At 42.3% G+C, this 20,484-nt stretch overlaps 4 protein-coding genes across 7 annotated transcripts; 2 read left to right on the forward strand and 2 right to left on the reverse strand.

Moving 5' to 3' along the window:
* The first annotated feature begins 492 nt into the window (after nt 1-492).
* Nucleotides 493-3,540, forward strand: LOC101078094 (AP-1 complex subunit sigma-2). Its single transcript, XM_003969652.3, has 5 exons — nt 493-669; nt 1,069-1,247; nt 1,533-1,641; nt 1,744-1,881; nt 2,286-3,540. Exons 2-5 carry the CDS (start codon nt 1,069-1,071, stop codon nt 2,331-2,333), a joined length of 474 nt encoding a protein of 157 aa, XP_003969701.1. The 5' UTR covers nt 493-669; the 3' UTR covers nt 2,334-3,540.
* zrsr2 (zinc finger (CCCH type), RNA-binding motif and serine/arginine rich 2) lies at nt 3,414-7,343 on the reverse strand. The gene is made up of 11 exons (XM_003969862.3): nt 7,106-7,343; nt 6,824-6,903; nt 6,666-6,741; nt 6,456-6,564; nt 6,125-6,211; nt 5,670-5,708; nt 5,322-5,452; nt 5,013-5,226; nt 4,852-4,907; nt 4,663-4,772; nt 3,414-4,571 (listed from the first exon to the last, which is right to left on the reverse strand). The coding sequence occupies exons 1-11, from the start codon at nt 7,144-7,146 to the stop codon at nt 3,697-3,699; spliced, it is 1,818 nt and encodes a 605-aa protein (XP_003969911.1). The 5' UTR covers nt 7,147-7,343; the 3' UTR covers nt 3,414-3,696.
* A 94-nt stretch (nt 7,344-7,437) lies between these two features.
* LOC101068843 (transmembrane 6 superfamily member 1) lies at nt 7,438-11,507 on the reverse strand. Of its 3 annotated transcripts, XM_029845709.1 has the most exons (11): nt 10,897-11,504; nt 10,729-10,804; nt 10,538-10,638; nt 10,341-10,438; nt 10,156-10,259; nt 9,978-10,060; nt 9,727-9,842; nt 9,463-9,567; nt 9,293-9,385; nt 9,100-9,219; nt 7,438-7,993 (listed from the first exon to the last, which is right to left on the reverse strand). In XM_029845709.1, the coding sequence occupies exons 2-11, from the start codon at nt 10,776-10,778 to the stop codon at nt 7,802-7,804; spliced, it is 1,062 nt and encodes a 353-aa protein (XP_029701569.1). In that variant the 5' UTR covers nt 10,779-10,804; nt 10,897-11,504; the 3' UTR covers nt 7,438-7,801. The 3 variants fall into 3 exon arrangements, with proteins under 3 accessions (XP_029701569.1, XP_003969912.1, XP_029701570.1); XM_003969863.3 differs by having other exon boundaries at nt 10,729-11,507; XM_029845710.1 differs by lacking the exons at nt 10,538-10,638; nt 10,897-11,504 and having other exon boundaries at nt 10,341-10,429; nt 10,729-10,747.
* Nucleotides 11,508-11,745: 238 nt separating this feature from the next.
* Nucleotides 11,746-15,026, forward strand: LOC101069070 (BTB/POZ domain-containing protein 1). Of its 2 annotated transcripts, none has more exons than XM_003969864.3 (8): nt 11,746-12,357; nt 12,602-12,758; nt 12,837-12,942; nt 13,022-13,219; nt 13,363-13,555; nt 13,648-13,735; nt 14,305-14,451; nt 14,542-15,026. In XM_003969864.3, exons 1-8 carry the CDS (start codon nt 11,942-11,944, stop codon nt 14,698-14,700), a joined length of 1,464 nt encoding a protein of 487 aa, XP_003969913.1. In that variant the 5' UTR covers nt 11,746-11,941; the 3' UTR covers nt 14,701-15,026. The 2 variants fall into 2 exon arrangements, with proteins under 2 accessions (XP_003969913.1, XP_011608342.1); XM_011610040.2 differs by having other exon boundaries at nt 13,426-13,555.
* The last annotated feature ends 5,458 nt before the right edge of the window (nt 15,027-20,484 follow it).

The raw sequence follows: 20,484 nt of genomic DNA on the forward strand, positions 1-20,484 counted from the left end.
CTAATCAAGGGCCAACCATCACCCCATGCATCACCTGGGTGTGAGATACACTCCTATGTGTCCGCCACACAATCAGCCTAAAATGGATCTCGGGGGCTCCTGTGGAACATGTGGACTTTGATGGGTGTAGTAGTATTGAGTTGCTGCACCTATGGATACTGTCCAAATGTGGTGGTCCAAGCCGACACAAACTTTCTGCCCTTCCCTTCGTTAAATTTAAATGGAAAACATTATATTGTACAGGTAGATCAGCCACAGGGCATAGTCAAAACATACGCGAATCTATCCGTCAGTATCAGTTCATTCAAATAACACATTTTGAAGTCGTTATTATAAGGAACACCGACGATAGCAATATTACCGTAGTCATTAAATTAAAACGTCAACAGGAAATCTAAGTGGTACAATAAACGTGACGTCGCGAATAACGGGACTCAGGGACCAATCGAATCCCAGTGCTGCAGCCGCTTCGGCCAATCAAAGAGCCGCTGCCTTCATCGCTGTTTCCCCAACAATCACCGTCCGCTGTGTAGTTTAGCATCACGCTGGCTAAGAAGCTAACTGGCAGAAACACCAGTATATGTTCTCGTTGGCCGAGCTAAACTGTTTGGGTTGATCTGAAGGGGTTTACCAGTTTCCCAGGTGTTTAAAAAGAAGGCTTGGTTGAAGGTAAACTGTCGTGTTTACTTCTTTTATCTGCTGCATCTGGCTTAGTGTCGCAGGAGGGGGCGCAAACGATACGCGGGGTTGATGTAAATATGTACTAAATATCTAGGATAGCTATCTTAAAGAATGATGTTGAAGTCAGAATTAATTTGAACATATTCGGGTGTCACTGACCTTAAAAGTGTTGAAGCATTTCCTGTCTGTGCGGGGCTTGTTTTGCATGTCTGTTTTTTCCGTTGATCAGTGCTTTAAATGCAACACATTACTTTCTTGCGTTGTATAAAGGATTTATTACAATGCCGAACATTGGCCTGCGCCTTTAGTTGTTTAAATCATTTTCTATAACCTTGCTGAATGAGTCCCCTCCCAAAGACCATGATGTTAATATTAACTTTCTCCCAGATGCAGTTCATGCTGTTGTTCAGCCGCCAGGGAAAGCTGCGGTTGCAGAAATGGTATGTGCCTCTGTCGGACAAGGAAAGGAAGAAGATATCCAGAGACCTGGTCCAAACCATACTGGCAAGAAAGCCCAAGATGTGCAGCTTCCTGGAATGGAGGGACCTCAAAATTGTGTACAAGAGGTATTCGACAGCTCCTCCAATATGTCTGAGAAGGGGACGTTCAGATAGACTAAATTGGGAGTTAACTACGTTTCATGGGGGGGGGGGGGGGGGGGGGGGCTGTGGACACTTGTGACCACTGTGATGAAATGTTCCTTTTTAAAACTACAAGCTGTGATTAAAATGCTGGGCATTTTGTTGTTACAGCTATCTGCTGAAAGATAAGGAAATTCTCATATTTAATAGCTAGGTTTCAGGTGTTTGTAACACTTTTGTGTTTGATTGTAACACTTTTTTCCTCTTTAGATATGCCAGCCTTTATTTCTGCTGTGCTGTAGAGGACCAGGATAATGAACTGATCACTCTGGAGATCATCCACAGATACGTAGAGCTGCTGGACAAATATTTTGGAAGTGTAAGTCCCATCGATGTCACGTATGGAGGGGCACCAATGAAATATTAGTGTTTATGTTAAGAAAAGTCAGAGTGAAATATTAACCTTAATGGCATTCCACAGGTGTGTGAGTTGGATATTATCTTCAACTTCGAGAAAGCCTATTTTATTCTGGATGAGTTCCTGCTGGGTGGAGAACCCCAGGAGACCTCCAAGAAGAATGTGCTGAAGGCCATAGAGCAGGCCGACCTGCTGCAGGAGGTAAAACTATGTTTTCACCTGTAATACGGTAACCCAGACGTGTTTATGCTCTGGCTTTTTACCCAGCAACCTGCTGCACATGCCATCAGCTGTTTATTTTAGGTCTGCCGAGCCTGATTGATACGTCTTGATCCCGCCCTCGTGCCAGAGCGATTTAGTCATTTGTCATCAACAGAATTTCTGCTCAGCGACTTATTTATAGCCAAGTATGTGTCGCTATTGTAATAACTCCGTGGCTGATGGCGCACGCCTGCTGGAAACTTGAACACATTGGAAAAAGGGGTCACTTATTAAACACGTTATGGTTGTGTCTCATGTATTATTTAAATTGTCGTGGTGTGACAGAATGTTTCAGTAGATCAAATCAGAAGTGCACACTGAGTCCACCTTTTGCTCATCTGCAGGAGGCTGAAGCACCGCGGAGTGTTTTAGAAGAAATCGGCCTGACATAAACCCACAAGCTGCCGCAGCTCGTCATCTTCCAGATGCAGATTTGGTAACCTCCCTGTCTCTATGGCGTCTCTTCCTGTTTGAAGTGTCAGTGTTGTATTATATATGCTCATCTGTGTACAGTACTCTTCTATGCTGTAGTGTCCTTTTGCTGTGGTGCCAACTGTGGTTTTAATGTGTCTTCTATGTACTCCGTATCCTGAACTATTCGCATACTTCTCGACCATCAGATTCACCAAGAATACTGTACAATGTAGCAACTACAGTAAAATCGATATTGTCATATTAAGGTCATAGAAGCAGTGTTGCGGGATTATTTCTGTTGTCAACTTTAGAGGTGCTGTTGTAAGCCCAGTTGGTGCTTCTCATGAATTGGGATCACAGGCATGGGTACAGTTAAATCCCATATACAGAGAAATCTCCTAATTCACTATATTACAGTATGTGATTTGTTTCTCTAACAAAAGACATTTTCCACTCATTTCGAGTCATGAGAAGCAGCAACCTGGGTTCTTATAGTCAGGCTGCTTAAATCAAACACTAACCACACCATTATCAGTGTTAATGTCACAATATTCCTCTCTAAAATGTTTGTTTGTGAACATGTCTTGGTTAATTAAAGCACCTTTTTTTTTCTGAAAGTAAAAGTACAACAATCTAAAGACCTCTACAGATTACAGTAGGTCAGATTTGGAAGGTTTTGTCCAGATTACTCAAACTTTGTTTTATGTGCTACGATAGTTTGGCTAGCCCTTAAAGACTAACATATGACCAAAGAACACTGTGTATATAAGTATTACCTTACAGAAAGGGACTTACAGAGTAGTAAGAGTTTGATAAAAACTTATGTTGGGATTATTCTGGAACAATATACAATTATTGTGAGTTTACTGAGCAGAAAACTGCACTTATCAGGGTAAACGGTTAATATTCATGACTGTCTACTTGTTATTTTCCTCATTAAAATGCAGGAAAACAAGCATAAATGAAATGAATATTCCTTTGCAACTACATGGTGGTCAACATTCATCTGCCTTGATATACCAGCAGTGTTTTAACTTTTCATATTCAGTATTCATCTCACAGATTGACCAAGTTTTTCTTGACTCTTGCAACAACAAACCACTTTTTGTATTCAGCACTGCCAACATGTTTACCAACCTTCTTTTCTTATAGCTCAAAGTTATTAATAAATGCATCCATAACATTCAACCGTGAATCACATTTGTCTTTACTCAGTGACTGGAACCACATGGTGCCGCGGCTTCAGATTGAAGCAATTTTCAAAAGAAAATAAAACTCTTTCGCCCCTAAATGTAAAACATTTACAGGGAATAAAGCACAAGTAGGAGCAGCTAAGAGGCGCTAATTCTCTCCAGCCGGCTGACTTTCTACTTCCGTGTCAGGCTGTTTACTTTCCTCGACAGGACTGATCATGTCACTGTCGGCATGATTCCCGTCCACCTCGTTGGGATTCTGGAGTGACTCTGCGTCGGGGGTCTCCTGACTGGGACTCCTTTCACTTAAATTCTTTATCTCTCCCGGCGACTCTTTCTCGGTATCCGACTCGGCGGAGGAAGTCCCCGCATCTGACACACGGCTTCTTTTTTTATGCTTTTTACTCTTTTTCTTGCTCTTTTTAGTCCGTTTGTGGTGCCGCCGCTTTTTGCAGTCAGCACTACCGTTGTTCTCGTGCTCACTGCGCTTCTTGGGGCTCCTTTCTCGGCTCCGCTTTGTTCTTTTTCCCTCCCTGCTTGAGCTTCTGGACTTTCCCCTCTCTTTACTACGAGTTTCCCTTTTTTCCCCTCTACTGTATCTTTCCTCACTTCTATTCCTGTACCCATCTTTACTCTTTCGTCTCAGCCTGTCTGTCTCTCTGTCTTGAGTTGTACTCCTGCTCTGATACCAATCGTTCCTTCTATCGCTGTGTCTGGATCTAGATGATCTGTCCTCTCTAAACGGGTGGGACATCGCGCTTTCTCGACTCCTGCTGCTCCATCTGTCGCCGGCTCGTCTGCTGTGAGACCTCTCAGATCTTGGTGGGCTTCTACTGCAGCGGCGCTGCCAACGGTCCCCGTAGCGCTCTGAATGCCGCCCATCCCTCTGGCTGCCTCTCACACTGCGGTCTGGGGACATGTGCAGGTCCCTGTCGGCTTCCCAGAATTCTTTCCCGGGATTTCGAAACACGTGCAGGAAATTGCAGTGCTTCCCTTTCGGGCACTTCTGTCTGTCAAACAGACCTGAGAGGAAGAGAGAACATAGGTACAGAGGTAAATCCTAAAGCATGTGCGCTGCAGTGAGCTCAAATGCAATGCTACAGCAGCAGCTGACCACATATGGCATTCTTCCAGCGCGTAACAGGACACATCTCGCAGTGTAGCTGCCGGCCTGCGTACCACCTGCCATTGAACTTGATGAAGGCCTCTTTACACTGCTCCTCTCTGAACATACAGGACAACATGAGACCTATCCAAATGCAAATTAAATTTGAAAGAGCCTTGCGGCAGTTTGAGGGCTTACGTTTCAAACTGAACATAAACATTTCCTCTCAGGTGTGGTTCATGATTGCAGCTGACCTAAAAGGAATGAAATAAAGAACAGCGCGCCTAATTAGTGGATCATGAATAGTGAATTTTGAAGTAGAAGTATTAGGGGTTCTACAAATACATAGCTCAACTTACCTTGAACTGTAGCACTTTCCCAACACTCTTAAACTCTGGTAGAACATCGTGGTAAAACTCCAGAAATGACTCGTACAGCTCCTCTTCGCTGTGTTCCAAACAGGCGTCGATGTCGTAGTCGTCTCGGCGAGCCTCTTCCATTCCAAACGTTTTAAACATACTGCGGATCATCATAGTCGGGCTGGCGGTGGGATAAACATGCTTCCGGGAACATCTGCATCCACAAACACAGACCAGAGACGTTGATCTGTTGCTGTCCAGCTATTCACTACTGAATGAATGTCCTACAGAAAGAACAACAAAAGGCACCTGTCTCCAAAACGGCAGGAGCCAGTCTTAAGGAAGAATGGACAGTTGCTGACATCACGCTCTGTCCCATAATTTTCAGAATTAACTGTCAGAGGTGCCTCAGGATTCATCCATGGTCCTCCATTTTGTAACTGGTGGTAAAACAGGAAAATGCATATACACATTGTACGTATTTCTAACTTAATTTCACAGATACAAATATACACATCATGTTGTGTATATCTATAAGTTCAACCTCCCACAAGATCGAAACAGAATCTTCTACATTTTCTTACAAATCATTTATTTGTTTGCCCACTTCATTGTAATAATCTCAAATATATTTAGCTACTTTAAATGCATTTGTACCTGGTTTTCTGCTTCATCCAACATTTTCTGAACAGCCTCCTACAAATGGTGCAAAAACACGGCTGGTGAAAATGTGCTGAGGTCAACATACTGTTGCATATCTGTTACGCTGTGTTAAGACCACATTATTCACCAAGAAATGCACGTGGAAACATCTTGGCTTTTGAGAAATTTCAAAGCACTTCAAATTTAAAAGATACGTCCAAGTTGTGAGAGCTGAAGGGTTTCTCTCTGTGTATCCTTATTTTAGAAGTTGGATGGTTGCTTGTGCCACTAAGTCAAGGATTATTACTTTTAAAAGAGCCACATGAACAGCAAATAATACATTTTACAAATATATACTTGGTTTGCTGTGTTAAACTCCATAAGTATCTGAATGACATAACAAAAATGCAGAAATAAAGTTGAAGAGGATATATTTCTTTTAGTTTTTAGCTTCCCGGAGTGCGTTTCACCTCTCTGTCTCGCTTCTCCAGCTGCTTCTGCTCTTTTTCTTCTTCTTCTCTTTTCCGCTGAGCCTCCCATTCCTCCTTTATTATTCTCTGAAAACATACCAAGGTGACAACGGATATCAGAATGTTATTTTGAGGTGTTGAAACCTTAAATAAACGAATTAGCCCAAACCTATAGAAAATGCAAATTCCAGAACAGCAAGTTCAAGATATGGAATGGAGCAGGCAGGCAGACAGACCCGAATTAGCCCGAATTATATATAAATATGCAACAGCTTTTAAGTTATGAACTGTAACTTATTGAAGAACTGAACACAAATCTGAAATAGTTTACCTCCTCTTCCTCTTTTCTTTTTAGAACAGCTTCCTCCCTTTCACGTTTTAACCTGAATTCCTCTTGAGCAACTCTCTCCTTCTCCATCCATTCCTCGTGTAAATGTTGTCTAGATAATCCAGACAGATATAATTCAAACATTTTGAAGGGGGAAATACACGATCGCATGCAGCTGCAGGAAGTAATCCAATGTTATTATGTAAGTATCACCTTTCCAACTCAGCCACGTCGTTATCTTCGTCCTCCTTCTCTTCTGCAGAAACGTTGTTGTCTCCATTATTAAAATCTGCAAGAGAATTTGCTCAGTCGGATTACCTGCACAATTATATCAATCTTATTTTGCAAGGACTATAACTCTGTCTCTATACCATGATCCCTGGCTTGGGCAAGAGCCTGGCGTTTACGTTTTCTTCTTTCCTTCCTCAGCGCAACCTTACGTTGTTTTTGGCTGGAATTTTAAAAAGATAGCATTTAATATTCACAGCTGAAAATCAGTTGTGCTTTTTGTGGTGGCTGCAGATACTACAAGTGTCATTCATCTTAACACGGCGAAATTACAAAACTCGTTCGTAGGAAATGTACTTTAGGTAGTGAAACACACAAGTAGTTTACGCTCAATATTTTGAAAAAAGAAGCCTAAATATACATACCTAAAAACTGGAGCAGAAAGCTGCGTGGTTGGTACAGCCATCGCATTGGCTAAAGCTATTTAAGCTAGTTAGTTGGCATTTTCTGCCAACTAGGGCTTGTACACTAATACAGAACCAATATAATATATTTAATCGAAATTAACTGTGCCCTAATGTATTTAATTTGGGGGTATTTCGGGGATATTGTGGACTTCTCTGTGAAAAGAAGCTGTACATGGAAGGCTAAGCTAAATTTGTACACGAGAGTAAAACAGGAAATGAGGTCAATGTAGTACTTCCTGATTAAGAACTTCACGTTAAAAGATCGAGTGACAAATTTAGTTCAGTAAAAATTCTGAATCAGCAGCAAAGCATTTTATTTTTTTTTATTTTTTTTAAAAAGCGAATAAAATAACCTCTTATATGATGCTTATTAAATTCCACACACAACTCTTAAAGAAATAAAGCAATTACATAGTAACACAGTTGAATGTTGCACTAAAAAAAAAGAATAAATGTGCTTTCCCATTTTCACAAAAATAAGCAGGGAAAAATGCAAACACAATTTGGCATTTTGTCATGTTTCTAAACCTTCAATCCTTTTCACAGCCAATCTCTCCTCCAGAAATAGTATCTGCTAATAACTCCAATTCACTGAGCAGTACTTTGTACTTCACCCTCTGAGTTAGGCACCCTTAGCACTCTTTTTCCAAGCTGTCAGTCAGTCTTGTTTTCTGTTGTGGTCCGTAGAAAGAAGGCCGGCTTTGTGTGACAGCGATAGCACAGAAGTTGAGGCACCACAGCGTAAAGAACATTGATGAGCAGAAAAACAGGCTGGCTGTCAACAGGTACTCTGTAGGAGAATGGTGTCCGCGTGTGGAGAGATGCACCGATGTGAGAGAACTGAGACTGAGGTGAAGTAGAGTGGGGGGAAACACAATTTCACAGTGTTACAGTTTAAGAGAAACTTAGACTATAATATGTAGTCAATATCACATGTATTGAGCTGAAATTCTCTTATTTGACTCCATATGAATATATTGTGAGCTTCCATGTGTTGTTTTCATTTTATAATAGGCTGATAATTGTTCTTATTATCCTGAAAATCATTAGAAAAACTTTTAAATCTAAAATAGGCAGTTTTCCAGAAATGACATCACAATCTTTACAAAGAGAACACACAGAGAACACCACAAATTCTTTAAATATTTCAAGGACACACACATTTACCAAGTATATAAATTTACAAAAGGCAAGAACAAGCAAATCATTAAATTAAACACCAGTTTAGGGTGTATTGTTTTAATATTGTATCACAGGAGCCAATGGAAAAAGTCCAAAATCCGGGAATTACAAACATGTTACCACTTTATTAGAAACTCACTGAAAAAAGCCTCACAGCAATGAAAGCATTCAGTTCTCCTATTTATAACCTACTGAACAGCTGAATCCTACCAATACCACCATTCCTTTTGGCCTGAAGTCAGTATCTGTCCTCGTGCTTCCGATGAGTGACACGCCAGCCGGCTCAAACACAAAGGTTGCTCTGTATTGTTGATTGGTGCGCTAGCTCACCACTTCGTAAAGTTTCCACCTTTAGATGTATATAGATAATGTATACGGCACCCGCTCAGGCTACGTCTGTTTATGTAGCAGCACCTGTGTCTGGGTGCGCAGAAAAAGCTAGAGGCCACAATGAGGCCACTGAATAGAGTTTAACAGTGAGTCTGGGCCACATGCCCATTCTTGGTCGCTCAGTATGTTTACATGCACATGCAATTAACTGCTTTATCTTTCTGCAGCAAGGACGTCGTGTCGGAAAAGAAACATCCCGACTCAGATTTTTTTCTCATTGTGTGAGAGGAAAAATGAGGAAAACTACAAGGGCCAGTAACCCTACCAAAGCTTTTGACAGATTCTCTGTGCAAAACATGGAAGCATCACCATGTAACATTTTATTGAGTGGACTACTTAATTGTTTGTTTGGTCGTCACCAGGTAAATGCAAAAACGTACCTGTGCCAGTGCTCCTGAGTGCACAAGTGTCAGGTCTGGCATCCATTCACATCCCGGCACCATCAGTCCATAAAGGGCAACGACGTAGTATGGTGCTGAGTACAACATGCTCACCAGCATCTGAGGAGCACAAATATATGCTTCAGAGGTTTGTTTAGAGATGCTGAAGGAGGCTGAGCGATGGCAGACATACCTGCACCTTAGGATAGGCGGAGGGGTCTTTCAGGTAAGGCTCATAATGGTTCCTATAGTCCTGGGCCCACGGGCTGGAGCAGTCCAGAACAATCTGTACAACAAAGACTTTAAATAACAGGATAAAGAAAAGGGCATAAAGAAGATATCCTATGTAGTTGTGGTTCTTACCAGACCCCTGAAGACACAGAAAGCAAAAGCCAGAATGAGGTAGATAACAAAGAGCAGGTCCAGAGGTCTGTGGGGTAAACTTCTTTGTTCAACCTTTTTGATGTTCTGAAAGAAAAAATATATTAGGTTCCAAATGCACTTTTAAACACATTCAGCTTTGATGCATGATGACAGGAGTGTTCATTAGAATTTTAATCAAAAGCAGTTTTTAAATATTTGTGACATAAACAGCCAAAAGTGGAAGAAAGTGAAAAGACGATTTACTGTCAGGATGCTGCGGGAGGCCGGCTGACTGAAGATGCGGAAGCAAGCCCACACAGACACAGAGACGTACAGCATGTGGACCAGAAAAAGAGGACCAAGTTTGATTCCATATTTCCCTGGAAAAAGAAGAAAGACTCAAAATGTAGCAGCATTTCCAACACATTGCACTTCTAACAGATAAGAAACACAGAGATAATTACTGGGGGGCTGTGCAGGTGGGAGCAGTACGGTATTATTTTTAGTGCACTTACCCACAGCATTTCCAAGAATGTAAACTATGGAACGCATAAGGCAGGAGCCCACCCAGTAGAGTCCAATGGCTCGGTAACTGTCCCTGTGTAAACCACGTTAACGCTGGCATTTTCGAAGACAGATGTCCAATAACCTGTCTACTAGTTTATTATTTCAAAGTCATGCAGCGTATCTTACCCCCAAGTAATGGCAGCGATCATGAGCAGATACATGAGGTAATGGAAACATCCATCCCAGTAGGAGATCATGTGCCCATGTGCTGTATTGATGTGTGGATCTGCCTGAAATGCAGTAAATGTCTCATTTGAACTGCACGGAGGTGCACAGAGACCCAGCCTCCACCCAGAACTCTTAACACTTACCACTTTGAGGTAAAAGGTCACAAATCCATCAATGATGTTGTCCTGCTCCAGGCCGATAATCAGATTGACGACACTGAGGATTGCATATACTGCATACACTACAGATGCACACATTTGTTTTAGTAAACCAATTCACAAACTGCAGCAAACTCCATAAATGTGCAGCTATTAAAAAAGAAAAAACAGACAGCTCATACCATAGAAAAGAGGATCAACTGGAGTCTTCTTGAGTATAAAACGGACTGAAAGGATGAGGATTATGACTGTTGTACACCCAGCAAAGAAGAAAGCTTCAGCACTTCATGCATTTGGGGGAAAGTATAGCCAAAGACTATTAGAGTTCTCATTTATTAGCTCAAACAAATTAAATGCAGAGACAACAACTTACCTGTTGCTGTAAATAAGTGAATTAAATAAATAGCAGGTGGGGATGGACATCAACGAGAGCACAAACACCCCCGTGCCTGCAGACGCGGTCATGTCGGGAACAGGTGTGAGCGCCAAAGATGTGCAAAAAGCTCAGAGTTTAAATCAGATTTAACCGCGGGAAACTTACATGTTTTGTCTCATGGGCAATTCTGAAGAATGCAGAGAAAAGTCAAAGCGAGTGCAACAGAGCCAAAACACGCAGATCTGCTTTCGCGGGCATGACCTGTTCTGCTGGTCTGTCTCGCGTTCTTTTACTTGACACACACACGCACGCACGCACGCACACGCACGCACACGCACGCACGCACGCATTGTGCAACTGTCCTTATTAGGACTTTGCATTGACCTGTTCATTTTGCACAGTTCCATCCGGTCACCGCCTAATCTATTAAACATCATGTGGTTCTAACTCAAAGCCTAATTAGAAATGTGTTTCCCTTTGGACCATCAGTTCTGTCAAAGCTGGTGTTTAGTGAGTCAATAACTCCCAATGGGTAAGAAAAACAAACAAACAAACAACAAAAACAACAACGCATGCACGCCTGACATCTGGTGGTCACTGCCGAACCATGAAAGCATGTAGTTGGTTGTAAACTAAATAAATACATAAATAAAAAAAATCCAACTTGTCATGAAATGCAGTTATAAGGTAAACGTTAATTGGATTGATACTTTTGTTTACTCAATAAAGATTCATTGATGAGCTATGCGTGTGTGTGTCAAGTAAAAGAACGCGAGACAGACCAGCAGAACAGGTCATGCCCGCGAAAGCAGATCTGCGTGTTTTCTGACGAATCGTGACTGCTGCAGGAGGTGTGTGTGTGTGTGTGTGTGTGTGTGTGTGTGTGTGAGAGAGAGAGAGAGAGAGAGAGAGAGAGAGAGAGACTCAGAACGGTCGTTCGGGGCGAAAGCCCAGGCTTTTGATTATTGGAGTACAGTGATGTATAATGAGGGCTACTGGGCACAAGGGGGCAGTCGCACACATGTCCAACATACGAGAAGAAGAAACGCAGACTTTGCGTCATTTCTGGACAGTCGTAGACAGGGCAGACAATAAAGATGCGTAAAAGATGGCGATGGATACTACATAAATAAACAACTACGCATGCAGTTGGCAACTTAGGTCAGTTTTCGCTGGTTCTTCATAGAATTTAGAATACTACTGCATCATTATGGCGACCAGCGGAAGGAGCGGTTTAGCATCTAACCATGAAGTCCGGGAGGCGCCGTCCAACTCGGCTCAGTCTGGAGCCGCAGCAGTGCTCGCCAATATGCAACCGTCCTCCGGTCCTGCTCCGCCCGCCTCCCCGCCGGTCCTTGGCCTTCACCGTGAGCCCATGTACAACTGGCAGGCGACCAAGAGTTCCCTAAAGGAGCGCTTCGCTTTCCTCTTCAACAACGAGCTGCTGAGTGACGTCAGGTTTATTGTCGGTAAGAGCAGACAGGCCCAGAGGATACCTGCTCATAAATTCGTCCTGGCCGCTGGCAGCGCCGTGTTTGATGCCATGTTCAACGGAGGAATGGCCACAACCTCTACCGAAATAGAGCTCCCTGACGTGGAACCAGCAGCTTTCCTCGCCCTGCTCAGGTATGACTTTTGACAGGTGCTAGTCAAAGAGGAGAGGGAGGGAACAAACCTGCAGACGAGGATTTGACCTCTGCACCCCTGGAAGCAGAAACTGCCTATTTGTGTAATTGGGTTATTTAACTGAGTAACATGGGCTTTTGGTGTTATTACCCTGTCTTAAATTGTGATTAACGGATTAGAATTCAGAAAGGTATTGCAGCTTTCACCATAGTCTGATTTGGCTGATTTTCTGACGTTGCTGCAGGTTTCTATACTCTGATGAGGTTCACATTGGTCCAGAGACTGTGATGACAACTCTCTATACAGCCAAAAAGTACGCCGTCCCTGCGTTGGAGGGTTATTGCGTGGAATTTCTCACCAAACACCTCAGAGCTGACAATGCATTCATGCTCCTCACTCAGGTGATTTTAGAACATACTGTCATCCAGATTCCACTGCTGATGATTTGCTAATATCTCCAGGTTGTGTTTTGACGATAGGCACGGTTATTTGATGAACCTCAACTTGCCAGTCTTTGCTTGGACACCATAGACAAAAGCACTGCAGATGCAATAAATGCCGAAGGCTTCACAGACATCGACCTGGGTACGTGAGTTGCTGTCACTCTTTTGTGCAACTTTTCCACCTGTGAAATTAAGAATCTTCTTTTTCTTTACGTGCGTAGACACTTTATGCGCAGTGCTGCAGAGAGACACGCTCAGTATCAGGGAGAACCGCCTGTTTGGGGCAGTGGTACGTTGGGCAGAAGCTGAGTGTTACAGACAACAGCTTCCCCCTACCTCGGAGAACAAACAGAAGGTTCTGGGTAAAGCCCTCCCGCTCATCCGCTTCCCACTTATGACTGTTGAGGAGTTTGCTGCAGGTAAGTGTTTTTCCCCCTCCTGCTAATTTTGCGCCACCTTTTACAGCATCATTTCAGCTGTCACTGAAGCACACTTGTATTCGTCATGTTCCTAAACGAATCAAACCACAGAAACCAGTTTGATATTCTTTCTTGTGCCACAGGGCCTGCCCAGTCTGGAATATTATTCGATCGGGAGGTGGTAAATCTGTTTTTACACTTTACAGTAAACCCCAAACCACGGGTCGAATACATCGACAGACCACGCTGCTGCCTCAGGGGGGAGGAGTGCAGCATTAATAGATTCCAGCAGGTCGAGAGTCGATGGGGGTACAGTGGTACCAGCGACAGAATCAGGTGAGGCAAAGATCCTCCACTCCCCCCACAGAGAAAATTGAAACAGTGTCTAATTTTTCTTTTTCTCTGTGTTTCAAATTTTCCCTCTGCAGATTTAATGTTAACAGAAGAATATCCGTAGTGGGGTTTGGCTTGTATGGTTCCATACACGGACCCACTGACTATCAGGTCAACATACAGGTAAATCCTGTCTTTAAGGATTAATTTAGGATAAAATTTGGACTTTTCCCATGAAATCCGTAGCTGAAGTGAATCTGTACATCTAACACTTGCCTGCAGTAGCTTGAACGTGCAACACATTTTTAGGCTGTTTTATTTGCTCTAGCAGATGCTTATGGACCTTCTGTGTTCAGATAAATCGAGCATGTCTATCCTGTACCAAGTTGGCAAAGGAAAACAATGGGGCAAATAAACAAAAACTGTAAGGGGGAAGACCTGGTCCTAACCCTATTTACATTTAGCCGGACATTGCACCATAACACGACCCCTGATTAGCACCTTGTTAATTCCAGATTCAGCCTTATGGAAAACACATTCTGCTCTTGTCAAGTCTCGGTTATTTTTATTTAGCCATGCAGCTAAAGCGACATGAAGCCATATAAAACACAGGATTTCGACAGTTCCAAGACCCTTAACAGTGAAATATTCTCCCTAACAAAAGAATACTGAGAGTTCCAAGCCAGATTGTTATAAATAGACTTTGTTGCGTGCTTGAGTCATTGACTTTCATCAATCATGCTGTTCTGTAGATCTTAGAGAGCGATAAACGCATCACACTGGGACAGAACGACACTGGGTTCAGCTGCGATGGCACAGCAACAACGTTCAGAGTGATGTTTAAAGAGCCTGTGGAAATTCTCCCCAACGTCAGCTACACTGCATGTGCCACCTTAAAGGTCAGTGGAAAGTTCCGCTTCCTCAATCAGGATTAGAACTCTTTCTCTATTTATTCAAGAATTAACCTGTTGTATGTTTTTACTCCTCAGGGACCAGATTCCCATTACGGCACAAAAGGGTTGAAGAAGGTAACCCAGGAATCATCCGTGGGGACCAAGGCAACTTTTTGCTTCTTTAGCTCACCTGGAAACAACAACGGCACCTCAGTGGAGGACGGACAGATCCCAGAGATTATCTACTACATCTAAATTTATCATGCTCGTGCAGGTACAGTGAACCATGGTAACCTCAGCCTGCTGCAGAGACTGGAATGTGGAAGATTTAAGTAGTGCCTCATAAACCCTTTGAATTAAGAGTGTGTGTGTGTATTTGTATGTGTGTGTGTGTGTAAATATGTATGTATGTTTGTCCGTACGGACCTGAGGGATGTGGTTTGACCATGCCACAGGTATGAAAGTCATCAGAAAATAAGTTATGATCAGCTGTAAATGACTTAAATACCAATGTTGCACTCTTGCTTGTTATCTTCCTAACACAAGTCGTTATCCAGCACACATTAAACTACTACAGAGGCTACGGCCATTTATTGGTTTGTGTCATTTCAGTTATCATTTTTGCCATTCGTTGCGTTAACCAAGTGTTTGTTGGTTGTTGGTTGTTTTTTTTTACTGTGCACTGTTAATAAGAAGGTGTCTACATGTGTTTGCCAGTGGTACATGTTTTTATTTATAATTTTGTGATTTCATAAACACCATTAAAAATGTAAAAATAATAATCCATGAATAAAATGAATGAAATGAAAAGTCTGTTTTATGATTATTTGACAAAATGTGGAGAAATAATTGTTGCGTTGTTAAACTGTCTCGTGACTGGTTTATCAATAGTAACTTCTCCCTTATTCCAACAGGTGGCGCCAGATAATTCCCAGATAAAGCATTGCGTGAAGGGCCAGTTAATGGACCTTAAGTTATACCTGACAGAATTTGAAAAAATAAGAGGTAAACATTTTAGTTGGCTCTACCAAAGTGTATAATTCAATTATCAAACTTAATAATCTGGAAAAGCTTGTGGAAAAAAGATTCAGCCTCCAATTAGGGAGACTTACATTTATGGAATCTTGTCGGAAACAGTGGGTTAATCTTTAACAATGTGTCACTGAGTCCCCTTATCAGGTGTTATATGTAACTAATTAATGGATATCTAGTCCTGAACATTTTAGTGTAGCACAGCATTGTAGTGCACCATGCTATTGTAATTTGTCAGGTTACTGAATCTGGAAACAGACAAATTCTGTTTATGACTTAAAGATGCGACCAAGCTGATGTAGGTACGTAGGAGTGATTATTGAACTAAGAATGAGTTGCCCTATTATTAGAATATAGTTTTGGCAGACTTAATTACAACTGGACAATATTTTTAAGGCCTTACATGAGGACATCATCAAGATATTTTAATAGTTATTGTCCTGAAACTTTCTCCAAACTTCATCTTCCCCCTGATAATTAACTTTCTGCCCTGTAGCTGCAAACACAATAGCTGATAATATGATCCTCAAAAGACGTTGAAATGAATGTTGAGGAACTTAATCTGCAACACACCCGACTGCATCCACAATTTATTTAAGAAATAAACCAGTGACAGGTGTCATTTTTAAGTGACTTTTTTCCGCCTCGGGAATGCACAATCCCCACATTCACACGGTGGAAACAAGGCCATTTTCTGATGACTGTGAGTGGGCTTTGACGAGCAGCCTGGTCCAGGGAGGCTGTCAGGTGAGTCACAGCCACCTGAGAAGTGCCGCTGACTGCCCACTTAGACGACCTTTGCGTCAGAAAGAGAGCCAAGAAAATCAAATCAAGACAACCTTTTTTTCCCTCTCTCCTTCTTTCTTATCACCACCCACCAGATACATAATACAGGAACATCACAGACTCTAGTCAAGGCTGGATGTTGTGTTTTAAATCTAAAGGGATTCTAAAAAAAAAAACAACACCTCATCAAAGCTCATTTTAAAACATTCAGAGGATGATTAACTGAGACATTTCCACTAAAGAAGGAAGATTTGTGTAGTGGAGAATTCTTAAGATAATCCACAACAGGGATCACTCTGCCACGCTAGATAAAGTCAAGCTCGTTCAGAGCTGCAGATTTCTGAGCAGCCATCCAACTCTGTCCCTAATCAACCACACACTGATGACAAAAGGTGCTAACCGACTGTAAAGTCCCTCTGACCTCTTCCTTCTGTCCACCACCTCAGCTTCCACTGGCTGCGTTATATAATCTGCACACTAAAATCTAGCATGGAGATGCTTTTCTATTTACAGGTGCAACTGGGCCTAATGTTGATGTTTGTGCATCGCATGAGGCTGCATGAGCTACCAAATCAGATACATGCAACAAACAAGGTCCACACAGAAAGGTCTTAAGTGGGAACAGAACCCAGGACCTTCTGTCAGCTGCACACATGCATGCATGGCAGGGTGGTGCTCCACAGCATGGTGGAGCACAGTAGTTTTTTGGTCATGTCCCAATCCAATAACACTGTTAAATTTCACAGCCCATAATTGGCTTTTATGCTGTCTTCATGATTTATTGAGTGTGTTCAAACCGCGAGTCCTCCCTGCAGATGTTTTAATATTCAGGGGGATGAATATTGTATAATGTGGATAAATGTATTCCTCACCTTTGCTGCTTTGTCTTTCTGAACTGATAACGCCTCACATTGAGTCATTTCAAAGCGGCGCTCAGACCTGTCCTGCTGTATTCTCCTGTATTCATTTGTCTTTATGTGCATGACGCACAGGGTTTAAAAATATTTCATGCAGATTATTCAGTGTGAGAGCACCAGAAGACCGTATCAACCTACGGTACACAAGCGTGCGTTTCTGCACTTGTACATCTGGTGGGAGGTATCTGTGCCTTAATGCTGTATGACTGTGATTAGTGTTAATTACAATGTGCATATATAGAACTGTGTGTTGAGCCACCAGTTAAAACAAACTGATCTTTGTTTGCCTTCTCTGATTCTGAAAGAGAGCCTTTTTTCCTTTTGTTTGTTTTATCTAATGTTCATAGTGGCAGCATGTGTAGAGAATTTCAGCCAGAGCCCTGCAATGAGCTGTGATGCCAGATACACAAATACACAGCCTACAATTCTTCTTAATGTTGCTTTAAACATAAAACAACCATTTTGCCTGGTTTAATGGTCCAATGGGCTCCTTGTGCTTGATACTAAAACACAACTGGCTCCACGGGCGGGAATGTTTTATAATGAATCAAGGATCAAAATATGGCGCATGGAACGTCAGGTCTCCCAAGATCCTCTTCATGTGTCTGCAGGCGTAAGCGAGTGAAACAATTTTTAAACAAGACTTTTGCTGGAAACCCATCCAATTTCCTAAATCTAAACTGTATGGAGTAAAGTTTTATGACGTGATGAAACCAATTTCCTGATAGGAGATAAGTCTGATGTGCATGCATGGCTCATCAAAAGAAAGCGACAGTTTTATGCTTCTAGGTGTGCTGCTAAATGGCCATGCTGTTTTGGATTAAAATCCAAACAAACACTCAGTTGCTAGGGCAGGTCAGCCTGGGTTAGCTTTGGTTGGAAAGAAAAAGTTGCAGCAATAAATGGAGAATTTGACCGTGTACTACCTCCACTAATGAGTGTTCTTAAAGGGCAACTGTCTCTTCCTGTGAAGGTATTTAATCAGACTAACAAGCTCCCATCTACAGCTGTACAACCAACTGGCTACACATGGATGACCTGAGTGTGTGCATGATTAACTTACTGAGCCTGCAGTTGCACGAGCAGAAAGCAAAATGTCATCAAACCGGTTCAAAAGCTTGACTTTGGGTCAGCTGTGATGGCAGGAATGACTGTCTGCTGTCTTTCACCCTTTCCTTCCTTTGAGAGGATACAATTGTCGCCACTTTTGCATGTAACCTAAGAAGCTGGGAGGCATTTATTTCAGAAGAAAGAGGAAAACTGCAGAGCCGCACATTAAGCGTTGCATGAACTCTCCCCAAATGTCTGCTGGGGGCAGGCTAGCCCGGGCCAACCCGAGTCCCTGCGCTCTCTAACACCAGATGTAGGTCGCTGAATGCTGTAGGGGCTGGGGGGTTTTGTCAGAACGGCATGTGTGCAAGAGTGTGTGTTTTGTGCACGTGTGTGCGGGCACTTGTATAGGGATGTAGGGGTGAGATTGTTGTGGATGAGTTCATCACCAAGGACATGGCCTCTGGCACACTGTCTCCATTGCTGTCACGTTTCATCGTCACAAACAGGCCACATGAAGCCCGACATCTCAGCGCACCCTAACCGCTCTCTCCCTCTCTCTCCCTCTTCCTCTCTCTATCTCCCTCTCTGTCCCTCTTCATTTTATATTATTTCTGTTCTCCCCTGCAAGTACACTGATTCATTAATTAAAATGTAACTGGCAGTGGTTTTTATCTGGGGAAACTTACGTTTTCATGAGATCATGTGAAGTGAAAGACCACTAACGATGAGACGATAAGATGAATAAATTAAAGGATTCTTTGGTGTTCATGGACACATAAAGGCCAGATGAATGCAGGCACAGTGTTGTGGTTCCAGAGGAGTTCCAGGGTTAGATGTCAGCATATCTGTATAGGAATGCTACATTTTTCTAATCATGCTGAAGTTCTGTTTACATTTAGAGAAGATAGTTAGATTACTAAACGTTGGCTCTGGACGACATCACTGGACATGATGATCTTAGCAGAACCTGGTAAACACTAGTGGAATAAGGCTTTAGTTCCTGTCTTGTATATTTTGCTCTGTGCAAATCCAGACTGATCTTAATCTAAACTGATTACATGAATGGGGTCCTTTCTCTGCTGTGTGCCAGTTTCAGCACCCCCCCCCCCCCCCCCCCCCCCCAACATCACAGCTGATTGCACTGCTGAAGCCCGAATGAACTGTTAACCCCGTCTTCACCGGGGGACGCAAATAGACGCAAAGAGTATTTGAGACAGCGATTAAACTATGAAGCACGTCTGCCCTTGTGCTGGGGGTCAGTGGAGGGAGCCAACACATCCAAGAGGCCCCATTTGTTACCTAACTGGGAGTTGACGCGACGATACAAATGCCGACAGCTTCATGGCAATGAGCGAAACACGTGCCACAGCCAATGACGCGTGTACTAATAATGTATTAATGATGCACATACATATTTTATAGGCTGTTCAGTGTGAACTGTTGCAATTAGACTTCTGCCTTCTGCAGTGAAGGATGCTTTCCCTTCAGATTTAGTGTTTGACCAATCTGCTAAAGAATGTTTCATCTGAACCTGCACGTAAGGTGGCGTAGAGGCTCTCATTGGTCTTTTCTGTCACTAAGCATGAAAGATTTGAGTGATCATATTGACAAATGGTGTAAAAGAGCTGAATCTAGAACCAACTCTAGCCAACCTGCTTTTTAAATTTAAAGAATTCATACAGACCCAAAATGACAATGTAAGAAAATACAGATTTATTGGCAAAATCTATTAATATGTACATACAGATATGCCAAAAAATAAACTGCATGATAAATATACTGGAATTTTAACAATACTGTGTTGTATATATAGTCATATCTGTTTGTCAAAACATGTATAAATGAAACAGTGAACATCTCCTGAGTTTTCCTTCTAAAAGATCAATGAACATTGGTTTAAGAACAGCCTGCATGCTCAGAGTTATCATTCAGTGACAATCTCGCTGAAAGTGCCATGAATCGAACTGCAAGTGTCCCTAGTTTAGAAGAAGTCCTGAAGAAATGATAGCAGTACAGTAGATAGACAGAACAAAGCAAAATGCCGACACATTCTGCAGTCATGTTAGAAATTTGGTGACAGTTTACATTGCGATATTATGAATTACAGATCTCAAATAAAGGTTTTGATTTATTGCGCAATGACAGCTTGCGGAGACGTGACAGTCTGACATACACAGAAGAAAAATTTGCACATTGTCAAAAGTATTTGCAAAGCAACTGACATCAATACTGACAACCCCTGAGATTTCAG

This window comes from Takifugu rubripes, chromosome 13 (assembly GCF_901000725.2).
Source record: "Takifugu rubripes chromosome 13, fTakRub1.2, whole genome shotgun sequence".
Classification (NCBI taxonomy): Eukaryota; Metazoa; Chordata; class Actinopteri; order Tetraodontiformes; family Tetraodontidae; genus Takifugu; species Takifugu rubripes.

Coding starts and splice junctions, on each gene's coding strand:
- LOC101078094 (XM_003969652.3), top strand. CDS start 1,069: ATGCAGTTCATGCTGTTGTTCAGCCGCCAGGGAAAGCTGCGGTTGCAG. Junction 1,248..1,532: donor CTCAAAATTGTGTACAAGAG/GTATTCGACAGC, acceptor TTTCCTCTTTAG/ATATGCCAGCCTTTATTTCT. Junction 1,642..1,743: donor TGGACAAATATTTTGGAAGT/GTAAGTCCCATC, acceptor GGCATTCCACAG/GTGTGTGAGTTGGATATTAT.
- zrsr2 (XM_003969862.3), bottom strand. CDS start 7,146: ATGGCTGTACCAACCACGCAGCTTTCTGCTCCAGTTTTTAG. Junction 6,565..6,665: donor GACGTGGCTGAGTTGGAAAG/GTGATACTTACA, acceptor TGGATTATCTAG/ACAACATTTACACGAGGAAT. Junction 5,227..5,321: donor TCCTGCCGTTTTGGAGACAG/GTGCCTTTTGTT, acceptor TTGTGGATGCAG/ATGTTCCCGGAAGCATGTTT.
- LOC101068843 (XM_003969863.3), bottom strand. CDS start 10,820: ATGACCGCGTCTGCAGGCACGGGGGTGTTTGTGCTCTCGTTGATGTCC. Junction 10,439..10,537: donor AGTTGATCCTCTTTTCTATG/GTATGAGCTGTC, acceptor GTGCATCTGTAG/TGTATGCAGTATATGCAATC. Junction 9,386..9,462: donor TCTGTGTCTTCAGGGGTCTG/GTAAGAACCACA, acceptor TTTGTTGTACAG/ATTGTTCTGGACTGCTCCAG.
- LOC101069070 (XM_003969864.3), top strand. CDS start 11,942: ATGGCGACCAGCGGAAGGAGCGGTTTAGCATCTAACCATGAAGTCCGG. Junction 12,759..12,836: donor CATTCATGCTCCTCACTCAG/GTGATTTTAGAA, acceptor TTTTGACGATAG/GCACGGTTATTTGATGAACC. Junction 14,452..14,541: donor CTGCATGTGCCACCTTAAAG/GTCAGTGGAAAG, acceptor TTTACTCCTCAG/GGACCAGATTCCCATTACGG.